The 12,807-nt window shown below is 39.5% G+C and overlaps 1 protein-coding gene across 2 annotated transcripts in view; it reads left to right on the forward strand.

Annotated features, from left to right (window-relative positions):
* LOC143988477 (uncharacterized) overlaps positions 1 to 12,807 on the forward strand; it is a 328,901-nt gene that overhangs the window by 264,098 nt on the left and 51,996 nt on the right. For both annotated transcript variants that reach the window (XM_077488089.1, XM_077488090.1), the window contains one exon: positions 7,751 to 7,793. In XM_077488089.1, the coding sequence (XP_077344215.1) occupies positions 7,751 to 7,793 (43 nt within the window). The remainder of the gene's footprint in view (positions 1 to 7,750; positions 7,794 to 12,807) is intronic.

Genomic DNA, 12,807 nt, shown 5'->3' on the forward strand with positions numbered 1-12,807 from the left:
TGTAACATGCATCATAATACCAATGTAAAAAAGCAAGGTACAGTGTCTCTTAATATGCATGAAATGTACACTATACTCTTATCTCTCAATTCCCCTTGGCACCAGAATTGTTGGGTAACCTACTGTACATAATCCTGTTATAATTCTAACCAAAATACACACAACCGGACTTTCCGGCAGACTGGGCCCGACGTTATCAGTCCGTCGGATAATCCGATCGTGTGTGGGCTAGTCCGACCATTTTTTATTAAAAAAAAAATCAGACGGACCTAGAAATAGAACATGTTTCAAATCTATCCGACAAACTCAAGTCCAACAGACTAAAAATCGGGAAAACTGGTCGTCTGTGTGCTAGTCCGACAGACCAAATACGACGCAAGGGCAGCTATTGGCTACTGGCTATTGAACTTCCTTGTTTAGTCCCATCTTACATCATCATGTTCAAAATGAACGGACTTTCGAGCGGACTTAGTCCGTTCGTGTGTGGCCATGTCCATTCGTTCAGAATGTCCATCAGACCTCCGCCGAAAGTCCGTCGGGAAGACCGTCGGACCTAGTCCATCAAAAAGTCCGGTCGTATGTACGCGGCATAAGCATTTCAATGGCATTTAAAAAATATTTTGAATGCATTTGATAGCAATGCTTTAATTTTATTGATAATTTGATGACTACAACAGCCAAAATCTGAATTAAAAGCCCATAGCATCTAAAAGGTTTTATGTGTCTTGTTAGCATATAAACTCAAACATTAAAATGGGTGTAAACAACAATACTGAAACTTTGTATTTTTTTAATGAATTACTTTATTGATTTATTTATTTCAGGAACTTTTAAAGCGCCATCAATTTACACAGCGCTATACGTATATAATGAACAATTACATCAGTCCCTGATCTCAAAGAGCTTACAATCTTAGTTTACGGTACCTAAATCACATTCATATATACACATAATAGGAGGGCCAATTTAGACAGAAGCCACTTAAGCATGTCTTTGGAGTGTAGGAGGAAACTGGAGTACCCAGAGAAAACCCACACAGGCACAGAGAGAAAATGCAGACTCCGGGCAGGTAGTGTTAATTCATAAATATCACTTAATGTCACACAACCTTATCCCAACAACGACACTACCTACCTGGAGTTTGCATGTTCTCCCAGTGCCTGCGTGGGTTTCCTCTGGGTGCTCCGGTTTCCTCCCACACTGTAGCTGCAGACACTGTGGAGTAATTTATCATCACATTTACAATAGAAACATTGACGTTTTTCAAGCTGGACCTCAGAACTCTACTCTCCCCTTTTTGATAAGGATTTGTTTACAGCATGATTTACTTTGAATGGCCACAACACACCACAGCAATTCTGCATTTTAGCATACTACAAAACACAGATGTGCCCCTTCTGTGCATTGGCGGTCCATTCAGAATGAATGGGATTTTTTATGTTAACCCACATTATGGCCCCATTCGTACTTCATGTGGTAGAACTCCCATTTCTGCTCATGATTTTGTGTGGGCGATTTTCACACGATTCTGCACGTCGTGCTTAATGGCAAACCCATTGACTTAAATGGGCTACTCTATGTGCACTTGTGGTCCCAAAATAATCTCCTGCTCCTTTTTGGTTGACAAGCCTCATGCGATTTTTAAAGGTCCGTTTTGCAGCAATTGCCACTTTTAACAACATAAGGCATGCAGTAATGTAGTGAATATGTCTAAACCCCTGTCTAAAAGCTATTTGCCACTTGTTAAGCATATGCATCAATGATTAGCTGTATTTAAAAGTGCCATGTCATTCTGATCCTTATAGTACACTAGAAGAAACCTTTAGTTTGGGGGGTGGGGGGGGGGGAGTCTATGACTTTTTTGTGTGTGACAGTTTCCCTTTAAAATAGCTATTATGATCAGATTTTTCTAAAGACTTACGTTGGTACAAAATTGCAAACGCTTTCAACTAGATTTCAGTCTCAGAAACATCTGAACTGACCAATGTGATGCACCACAAAAAAAAATGAATTTCACTGTGATATGATCAAAACTGTTAATGGTGTTGATGTGTGTTTGGTCACTGGTTAATAGTGGTTGAAAATGTCCTGTGTATCGCTGGCTTTGGTTTGTAAATCAGTACTATGTCTGTCAGGTCCTCTGTCCTTAGAAGAGGGACTTCCTTAAAACTGGAATCATCTTTTGGGCGTCTCTTTGTGGCCTCCAGTAAATCTTTCCATATGGTCTTGGCCGCTTACAAACAAACATTTGATCCAGCTGTTGGATGATTTTTCTTGCTTAAATGAGAAAGGGACCTTGAGACCACATTTTCTTATGCCAACAGGGCAGAAACCCTTTATTTCGCTCAATACACCTCTATAGCGAATAAATTCCAGGAACTGGGTTATAGGGTCTTGAGAGGGTGGTACAAAGTCCCATCAGTCCTATATAAAATGTTCCCCCCAGTCATCCAACCTCTACTAGGGATGCGGAAGGCTGTGGGCATGCTTCTTCATATATTTTGGACATGTGATAAATTACAGGACTTTTGATCAAAGGTAAAGATAATTATTAAACAATTTACAGACTGTGATCTTTGGTCTGATCAAGCAGACTATTTTCTACATCTTTTGCACCTTCCTAAACATAGATACAAGAAAACAATGTTGATTCATCTCATGAACGCAGCCAAGGCATGCATTCCTGCCCTCTGGTAACTGGAAATTCCCCCGACACGGTGGTCCTCCAAGATTACTGAAATTCATCACATAGAAAACATTACAGCCACTCTAAAAGGGAAAGTATGAAAAGTTCAGGCACACATGATTCTACTGGACAATGTTTAATTGCTCTCAGGAATATGAGATGTTGCTGGCCAGTGAAACTTAGGCTGTTTGGTCCTTCCCTTCATGCCCACAGAGTATGAGAGGTTACATACTGGGATACCCCTTCCTCCCGCCACTCCCTCTTCCTCCCTTCCGCTTGTTTTCCCTGTTTTTCATAACTAATGTATGTCTGTCAGAATTCAGTTTGCAGAAATCTCAGTGACTAGGCAGTTGCTCTTTAGTGGGATTTTGATGCCTGGCTATAGAAACAGTTTGTTGTACAATATTAACCATATTTGATAAAACGGGGATTGTTTATCTGATGATACTCTAATGTTTGCAGCTGGCTGTAGTCCTTCAAATATTCTCCTAACTAGAGTTGCCACCTCATCCCTTTAAACCTGAACACAAATGAATTACACACGTTATAAGGCTAATTAAATGCAGATAAGGCACCAAGAGAGTTCAATTACCACCTTAATCAGCCACAGAACCTGTGTAATTCATATGTGTTCGGGTTTAAAGGGATGAGGTGGCAACCATACTCCTAACTGGGGAAGAAAAATTTGCAAATGGACTTTTAAAGGCTGCCACTACCAATGGGGAAAGAAAACTACTTAAAGGTATAAAATATCAAAATGTATTAAATATTAACATAAAAACATGTCACAAAAATAAGTGCATAAATTTGCCATAGTAAGTGCATTCTCCCATGTAAGGCAAATATGGCTGGGCTTTGAAACCTGTACGGATAGAACTAGTGAATATGCTGTCATAACCTTAAACTACGTAGAGGGTTCTTTACCGTAAGAGCAGCAAGAATGTGGAATTCCCTTCAACAGGCAGTGGTCTCAGCAGGGGGCATTGATTGTACTAATACTGACATGTAATCACACACATAGGTTGGACTTGATGGACTTGTGTCTTTTTCCAACCTCACCTACTATGTAACTATGTAACAATAACAGAAGTCTTTTATCTGAAGGCCAGCCGATGGAATCACAATGCCAGCACCAATGGATTACCTAATTGACACTATTCTTCTAACTGCCATTGCCATCTATTGTGTTTAGCCAGCTTAGAATGTTTTCCTTTCCTATTTGTCTCTGGAGCCTCTTTTCCTTGCAGATTGTTAGTCCCAACATTCACATCAATACTCAAAGTCAATATCACTTTGGGTAAGGAAAGATAGAGATAAGACTATAGCATATCTGTAGTTGTCAGCAATTGTACTGGATTAAAGTAACATCATAACACCTTATAGCGTAGCACAAGTAAGGTTCCTTGTATCTCAGCACAAGTGAGATACACATGTAAACATCTGGAGATGGGATAATCCATTTCATAAGAAAAACATAAATATCATTATTATCATAATTAGCAGGAGTCCTGCTCTTTGGGAAGACAAATGGAAAGTGCCAAGGACAATGGCGATAGTAGTAACTGCAGCCACCTCCTCCAGAAATGAATAGGATTAACACGCTGGCTTGCTTACAATGTAATTCTTAATTACAGACACAGTGCCTAGCGGAGTTGCCCAGTTCCTGTGTTTCTTACTAATATGGCTCTCCTTTGAATTATTTATCTGAAGGGATTCCATATACTTGTAACCTGATACCACTTCCTAAGATTGTGTGTCAGTTTTATATTGTGTCCAATTTCCTACGTACTTCATCTTCCTGTCTTGTTCCATTTCCTATTCGCTAACATACAGTAATATATAATAAATGCTTGTGTTTGTTTTACTTTGGCTGTGTGTTATAATGCACCATTAACAAGCAGCTACATAAGTGGGATAAAGGTCAGGAATCATTTTGTTATTTGAAAAAAAAACAAACTGACATTTTCCTTGAATAAACATGGCTATTAGTGTTTGAGTCAAACTTCACTGTGCATTAAGAGAAGGAAATTCTATAAAGCGGGACAGATGTGTGCGAAAAAGCAGCAGATACCGAAGCTGCTTCCATCAACCTCAAAGGATTAACAGCTCCATTTGTAATTTTAGCAAAGTTGTAATGTCATAGCTAGTTGTGAAATCTGGCAAAGGTTAAGTGTTTCAACAGCATTTATTCTGTCTATCCCTTACTGCCTCTTTCCTGACGCATCTGTAAGGCATTGCCTGCTAAACACCATCTGTGTGTGCAAGGAGAATTAGAAAATCCATGCAGAACAAAACTAACAAAAACCATGGTAAGACATTTGGCTGGGCTTACACCAGAAATGCATATATTAGTACTAGGGATGAGCCCGATGTTCCAGTAGAATGTAAGTTCGACACAAACATTGGGTATTCGCCCGTTCGCCGAATTTAGATCATTATGGGGCATTTGTGGGAAATTCGAGCACCCACGGAATGCCCCATAATGAACGGCGAGACCGTCAATGCACTGCGATCTCACACCTGACCATAATTAGCCATAGGCAGGGTGCCTTTGGCCAATCATGGCTCAGGGGGCTGAGTCCACGCCCCACACTATGTAAGTCTACTTACATAGTGGCCGTACATAGTTTTATAAATGAGAGCAGCAAAATTACATTTCTAAAGGAAAAAATGTAACTTAAAACTGCTTGCGGCTGTAATGTATTTTCAGATCCTGGCAATATAGATAAAAATCATTGAAAAAAACAGCATGCCCCCCCCCCCCCCCACCAGTCCATTACCAGGCCCTTTGGGTCTGGTATGGATATTAATGGGAACCCTGTGCCAATTTTTTTTTTTAAATGGCGTGGGGGCCCCCCTAAAATCCATACCAGGCCCTTCAGGTCTGGTATGGATTTTAAGGGGAACCCCGCTCCAAACTTTAAAAAAAATGGCATGAGGGTCCCCCCAAAATCCATACCAGACCCTTGTCTGAGCACGCAACCTGGCAGGCACAGGGAAAGGGGGGTGAGGGAGCACCCCCTGAACAGTACCAGGCCACATGCCCTCAAAATAGGGAGGGTGTTTTGGGGTCCCCCAAAACACCTTGTCCCCATGTTGATGGGGACAAGGGCCTCTTCCCTGCAACCTTTACCACTGGGTAAGAGTTGTGGGGGTGAGGCCCTTGTCCCCATCAACATGGGGACAAGGTGTTTTGGGAGGACCTCCTACCAAGTGCCCAAGAGCAAACAGCTTATTATGGGGGAAGCATAGCAGGCTTGATCCAAAGCTGTTGTTCTGTAGGTCCATTTGACTTGACCCTGCCCCCTCTCTTTCCTCATTGGCACATTGGAGTCCCCAGAGAGCTGAGGTCGACCTTGAGCTTTTAGAACCACTTTAAATACACCCAGACCCCCCCTTCTACCCTTAACTTTATAAATGAAAGCCCATGCAGAGGTATGAGCAGAAAGCTGGAGGGAGAGTGTGCAGGAGCCTGATTTTGCATCCGTGATCCATTGATCAGTACAGTGGTTTGCAGGCTCCGATAGAAAAAATAATAAATACACATTATTTCCAGCAAAAATATGTGCATTTATTTTTTTATTTTCTTACTTAAAGGTGAACTTAGTCTTTAAGTTAATAGTAATTAATTAGGAATTCAGATAAAACAATTAGGAAGTTCAAGTTGATTGTAAAACCATCCCAGCTTTTTGTAAAATCTCTGTAATCAGTCATTACTTTTTCTACAAGAAGGGTCATTTTTCACAGCGCCCACACATTGGTGCCACATTCAAAGGCCGGGCTAGAAGCCAGCACTTGGAAATCATTCCAGAGTTGGGTAACTGAATGTTCTTTAAAATCTGTCCATCTATAACCCAACCTTAGATATTCCAAACCAATGAAACATTGCACTTTATAACATATGTTGCATTTGCCTTATACATGTAAATCTTCAGTTTCCCTCTACTCTCTGTCATGTATTGTTGCTTCCTTTATACTCCTTAAAGTGTAGCTAAAAGCAAACCTTTTTTTTGTTTTGAATAGAGTGAGTATAGATTAGCACACCTTGTCATGCTTACCATTATCATTGAAAGTGAAAGTACATTTCACATTTTTTGTTGTCCCCAGAACAGGAATAGTGGAGAAATCTTCCAATGACGACCCTGGTCATAACCAGGGATTCCCAAGCTTTTTATGGATTTTCTATAATTTCCTGTTTTGGCTATGAAACAGAACATGAAGAGAAATCTTCCCAGTGGGAAACAGATGGCAAAAAAAAAAAAACTTGACAGGGGTTATAACCATCTCTTACGCAATTCAAAAATTAAGAAAAATTGCCCTTAAGTGTTACTTTAAGAAGAAACCTTTACTTCCTGTTGGGTTAAACATTTACTTCCTGTTGGGTTAAACCTTTACTTCCTGTTGGGTTACTAGCGCAGGAAACTGTGGAAAATGTTTCCAACAAACTGCGATAAAACCATGATAAAGGTACTAAACCTCTTGAAGGTTTCAAAAAACAAAAAAATTTTCATTTGGGCCAGGGCTCTGTTTTCTCAACCAATTAAAACCTATTATACTTAAACTCTTTCCTACTACAAAGACCTTTCCCTCCACAAACTGAAACAGTGTGACCATGACATTAATTAAGTCATTTTGTCACTTTTATCAGTTCTCAGCTCTCCCAAAAATGTCCAGAAGGAGGAATAAATTATCCTGTTTTGTTAATGAAACTCAGTGCTATTGTTTTTTATATTATTGTGTTTAATTAAGCAGGCTACAGCGGCCACACAGAATAAAAATAGAAGGTGATGCAGTCTTTGCATAGCTAAACCCCCTTTGCACATGCAGTAATTGCTTCTATGTCAGTGACCCTTTGTACACAAGAACGCTGCAGGTGTGGCGCAGACCAAAGGTTAATATGGTTGTTTTCCAGTTGTAAAAGGGTACTGTAATATATTGGAAATAATTCAAGCTATATAAAATAAGGAGGGGATTATTTAATTGGTTTCCACTATTGTTTCATTTGCTTTGAGAAGAGAGTCCGATCATATGAGGTAATCCATTGTAACCTTGTTTGTGTTTCAGCATCTTCTGAGGCTTGTTCAGGAAGAGCTTCGAAGCAAAAAGGGTAGGCCTTTCTCCAAATGCAGACTTTATTTTTCTTTCCTTTGCCTATCTTTTTTTTTTTTTTTTTTTTTGTCCTCTACGCTATTGCAATTCATCTCTCCCTTAATGATGTGTAAGTACCCAGTACTTTCCTCTGCAGGAAGCTTGTGTCAAACTAATTAACATTTAATGAGAGGAAACTGACTGATTAGAATGTTTTTCTTGGCACTTCAACCAATAAATTTTGTATACATTTCAAATGACCATAGTTGGCACTCCGGCCCCTCCGCTGGTTTATTCTGGTCTTGGGATGTGCGTGTGGAGGGCTGTTTGTTTGAACAGACCGCAGTGTGAACCTTTTATGGTAGCGCCACTAAATAACCCAAATTAGCACAATTATGAAAGTTTAGTCAAAGACTGTGAAGTGCATGCTTTCAGTTCCTCTTTGATTTGAATTGTTTGCAGAGTCTAATGAAAAAGTCACCGTTTAAAAAAAAAAAAAACGAGGATATTGTAAATAAAATTGTCTACAAAGTTGCTGCCATGCCGCTTTTTACAAGGGCGCCGGGTCATGACAAAGTTTAGGACATCTGTAATTAACATGGATTGGATGGGTTGATTTACTAAAGGCAAATAGGCTGTTCGGTTTGCAAGGGCATTCTCCCCAGATATTAGTGAACGTGGTAAAATTCCACTATTAAAGAATACTCTATCATCTGCAAAGAGAAAATAACTGTATTTTTGCTTGCACATGGTTGGATGGTGGATGGCAGCAGAGCTTCCCCTCATTCACTAAGCTCTGATGAAATTCCCCCGCGGAGTGCAACTTTCCCTGAAATATGGAAAGTCTATTTGCCTTTAGTAAATCAACCCTTTGTGCAAACATGGTAGACAATGGGGGATATTTGTTAAAGCAGTTGATTATTAATTATAGTACAGTTTGCAAGCATAAAATTACTATATTGATCTTTAGGTCTGTTTTTTGACCAAAGTGACAGACTTATGCCCTGTACACAGGGTCAGATTTTCCGATGGAAAATGTGAGATCAGATCATGTTGTCAGAAAATCCGACCGTGTGTGGGCTCCATCTGACTTTTTCTGTCAGATTTTCCAACGCACAAAGTTTGAGAGCAGGATCTCTAATTTTCTGACAACAAAATCCAATCACATAAATGTACTTGGCATTAGTTCTGCATGGTTATGTGGTCACTTAGAAACTGCAAACCTATTTTCCCTGTTGTGCCGCAACTGCAAGCACTGATTTTGCAATGCAATTCAACTGTCGCCGAAATTAAGTACACATTTTAGAGACACACAAATATGTTAATTTTATCGCAGTTAATTTATTATACAAATAGTATAATGACAATAAATCTATCCATACATTTTACAAAAAGCAACAGTTTAGCAATTTAAATAAAAAGACAGTTTTGATAAATGTCACTGTGTGCCTCTGAACTCAGGATAAAAGGCCACTAACGCAATAGGTCCTAACTTTCTAAACACACTGGGGGACATATCCTTTATATATTTTCAATTACAATGTACTTATATTTAGTCCAGTGGCCTTAAAGTTTTAGCCCTTGTTCACCCGGTCGGAGATTTCGACGGAATGTGTCCGATCGGACCGTATTGTCGGATAATCCGACTGTGTGTGGTCTCCATGGGACTGTTTCTGTCGGAATATCCGACAGACCAAGTTTTCCAAATTGTCTATAACATTTTTCAACAACATGCTCCGATTGGACATATTCCGATCATGTGTAGCCTACTCCGACGGACAAAGTGCCACGCATGCTCAGAACAAATTCCTAGACCAAAGCTATTGGCTACTAGCCTGAACGTAGTCCCGTCGTAACGAAATAACATCATCACGTTATGTACAATCGGATTTTCCGACAACTTTGTCCGATCGTGTGTATGCAACAGTTTCGGACAAAATCCAACGGATTTGGTTGTCAGAATGTCCGACCGCGTGTACAAGGGCTTAGTACTATGGCAGTAACAACAGATGGAGAGTCTTTCTTTTTATACAAGGAAAAGGAAATGTAGGTGTTAACGCGATGTAAAACCCCCCCAAAAAGTGTAATATTTAGCTTACAATACTTAAAGTATTACTAAACCCAGAACCCCTCTATTCACTATATCTGGTCTCCCACAGTACACAGAACATGGAAATGCAATAGTTTTAGCAAATATAAACTGTAACTGTAAATACCCTTTCTCATCAGTAGTATATAGTAGTCTTGTGACTTCTATCAGTGTCTGGTTAAAGTTTGTAGGAGTTTTCATTCTCCCCTAATTTCCTATGAGAGGTTACCCCTGACCCTCTGTCTGGACAGTGCTGATTGGCCCTGTGCTGATCACATGCACCCTCCCAAGGAAGAAAAAAAAATCTGGAGGCAATACACACTAAACTGAGCATGTGCAGTCCATCTCCATGGAGGTGCAATACAGATTCATGCTATGAATAAGGCTTCGGCTATGAGTACCCAGCTTTATTATATTAGCGGAGCAACAGAGACACCTTTGGATAGCAGCATTGTCAATCTAAGGGGATAGTGTTATTTGCACAGATTTCGATTCAAATTTGATTCAAAGTCGAACTCCAGGTCACACTTTATAGGCAGCAACAGCAAAATGTGTTACCATTTAAATGAATAAAAGCTGATCATTGTGTGCACTTCTGTGAGTGGTAAATGGTTTGTCTCAACCTTCTAACTGGCATTTTTGCTGGACAGCTTTGTCTGGTAAAGGAAATTGGGAAATATTGGTCGGATCACAGGGTTAACCACTTGCCGACAAGCCACCGTCATTATAACGGGTCGGCTCGTTCCCGCAAATCGCCATAGGTGTATGTCAGCTCCTTTAATAGCCATAGCAGGCCCACCCACTCCACAGTGGGGGACCCAATGCGTGTGGTTGGTGGCTGGTGGACATCGTAGGAAAAAGACAGAAGAGAGCCAGAACAGGGATTTGTAAACAGACAGATCCCTGTTCTGACAGGGGAGGAGAGAGAGATTTGCTGTTACTAGTGCCATATCCCCACAGTTAGAAACACCTCCCTGGGAACATATTTAACCCCTTGAAGCCCCTAGTGTTAACCCCTTCCCTGCCAGTGACATTTATACAGTGGTGGTAGTGGGCGGCACAGTGGTATAGTGGGTAGCACTTTCGCCTAGCAGTAAGAAGGGTCGCTGGTTCAAATCCCAATCACAACACTACCTGCCTGGAGTTTGCATGTTCTCCCTGTGCCTGCGTGGGTTTCCTCCGGGTACTCCGGTTTCCTCCCACACTCCAAAGACATGCTGGTAGGTTAATTGGTTCCTGTCTAATTTGTCCCTAGTATGTATGAATGTAAGTTAGGGACTTTAGATTGTAAGCTCCTTGAGGGTAGGGACTGATGTGAATGTACAATGTATATGTAAAGCGCTGCATAAATTGATGGTGCTATATAAGTAACTGAAAATAAAAAATAAAAATACAGTAATCAGTGCATATTTATAGCACTGATCGCTGTTTAAATGTCACTGGTCCCAAAAAAGTGTCAAACGTGTCCGATTTGTCTGCTGCAATGTCGCAATCCTGCTAAAAATGGCAGATCGCCACCATGACTAGTAACAAAAAACAATAATACCATCAATCTATGCCCTATTTTATAGACGCTATAACCAATCAATACACGCTTATTGCAATTTTTTTTTTTATTAGCTGTTTTTAATTAAATTAAGCTAAACTGATGAAGAAATATATTTATATTTTTTTGGGGATATTATTTGTTATAGCAAAAAAGTAAAAAATTATTGCTTTTTTTTCCAAAATTGATGCTCTTTTTTTGTTTATAGTGCAAAAAATAAAAACCACAGAGGTGATCAAATACCACCATAAGAATGCTCTATTTGTGAGAAAAAAAAAGGACGTCAATTTTGTTTGGGTACAGCATTGCACGACCGCACAATTGTCAGTAAAAGCGCAACAGTGCTGTATCGCAGAAAATGGCCTTGTCATTAAGGGTCTGTAAATGGTTAAAATATATAAAAAAAAAAAAAAAAGAAAACTAAAGCATTCACCACATCTAAGGATTGCTAAGCTGCAATACCGAATATTTTGTTTTTGAGTCTAATACCGCATGAATTTTGTTCATTATTATACACGGCTCATCATCTTTATACTATTCACTTACAAAGCCCATGCACTGCACTTTGTATGTGAATAATTTGTAGGTTTGAATTTGTTAACCTGTGCTAGCGGCTGTCTTTTTTCACTTTTCACTCCAACACAATTTATAAATTAACGTGGAATTTCACATTTATATAGGCTCATCATCTTTATAACTTCCTACAAATCGCCAGACAAATCAATTGGAGGGATTTGTGACCGTTACTAAGTTGTTAGTAGCACCACTTGGACAGATCAGAACCTCACCTTGTGGGTCAGTGTTCTGCAAGGTACCTATGTAAGCCCTATATAAAATACCGGGCGCTAAAACTTAGGTTTAAAAGAAGTGCCCCTTAATATCTTGCAGATCATGTGGATTATTGAACACAATGGACTCTGAAATTGGAGCTACTGCATTAATATTCCATCAAAGTAACATTGATTACAAGTGTACAAGTAACTTCTTCAGTGTCAGATGTTATCTGTCTTCTAATGAAGTGACAGGACTTCTCAGAAAATGGCCAAAAGGGATTTATACCATTTCGTTGCCAGAGCCAATCAGAACAAACGGTTGGATTAAACAAATTATTCTAAATTAAATCAGCACATCTTTTACTTGTACTGAAAAAAATATTATTCTCTTTATAATTGCCTGTACGCAGTAATACAATTTTTTTTTCCAGGAAGCGGAGCCATGTTTGATATAAAGATATTACTGATAGCTACTCTGTATTCCATGCCGTTCCTTACCATATGCATAAGAATTTAATTTGTTTTCCATTGATCCTTTAATTACTAAATTTGTTTAAAAGCTGTTATATTATCTCTTTTTTGACACAATATGGCACAATTTTGTTGTAATTTTGAAAACCAAATA

This window comes from Lithobates pipiens, unplaced genomic scaffold (assembly GCF_037356315.1).
Source record: "Lithobates pipiens isolate NorthernLeopardFrog02 unplaced genomic scaffold, aLitPip1_a1.2 Scaffold_18, whole genome shotgun sequence".
Taxonomy (NCBI): domain Eukaryota; kingdom Metazoa; phylum Chordata; class Amphibia; order Anura; family Ranidae; genus Lithobates; species Lithobates pipiens.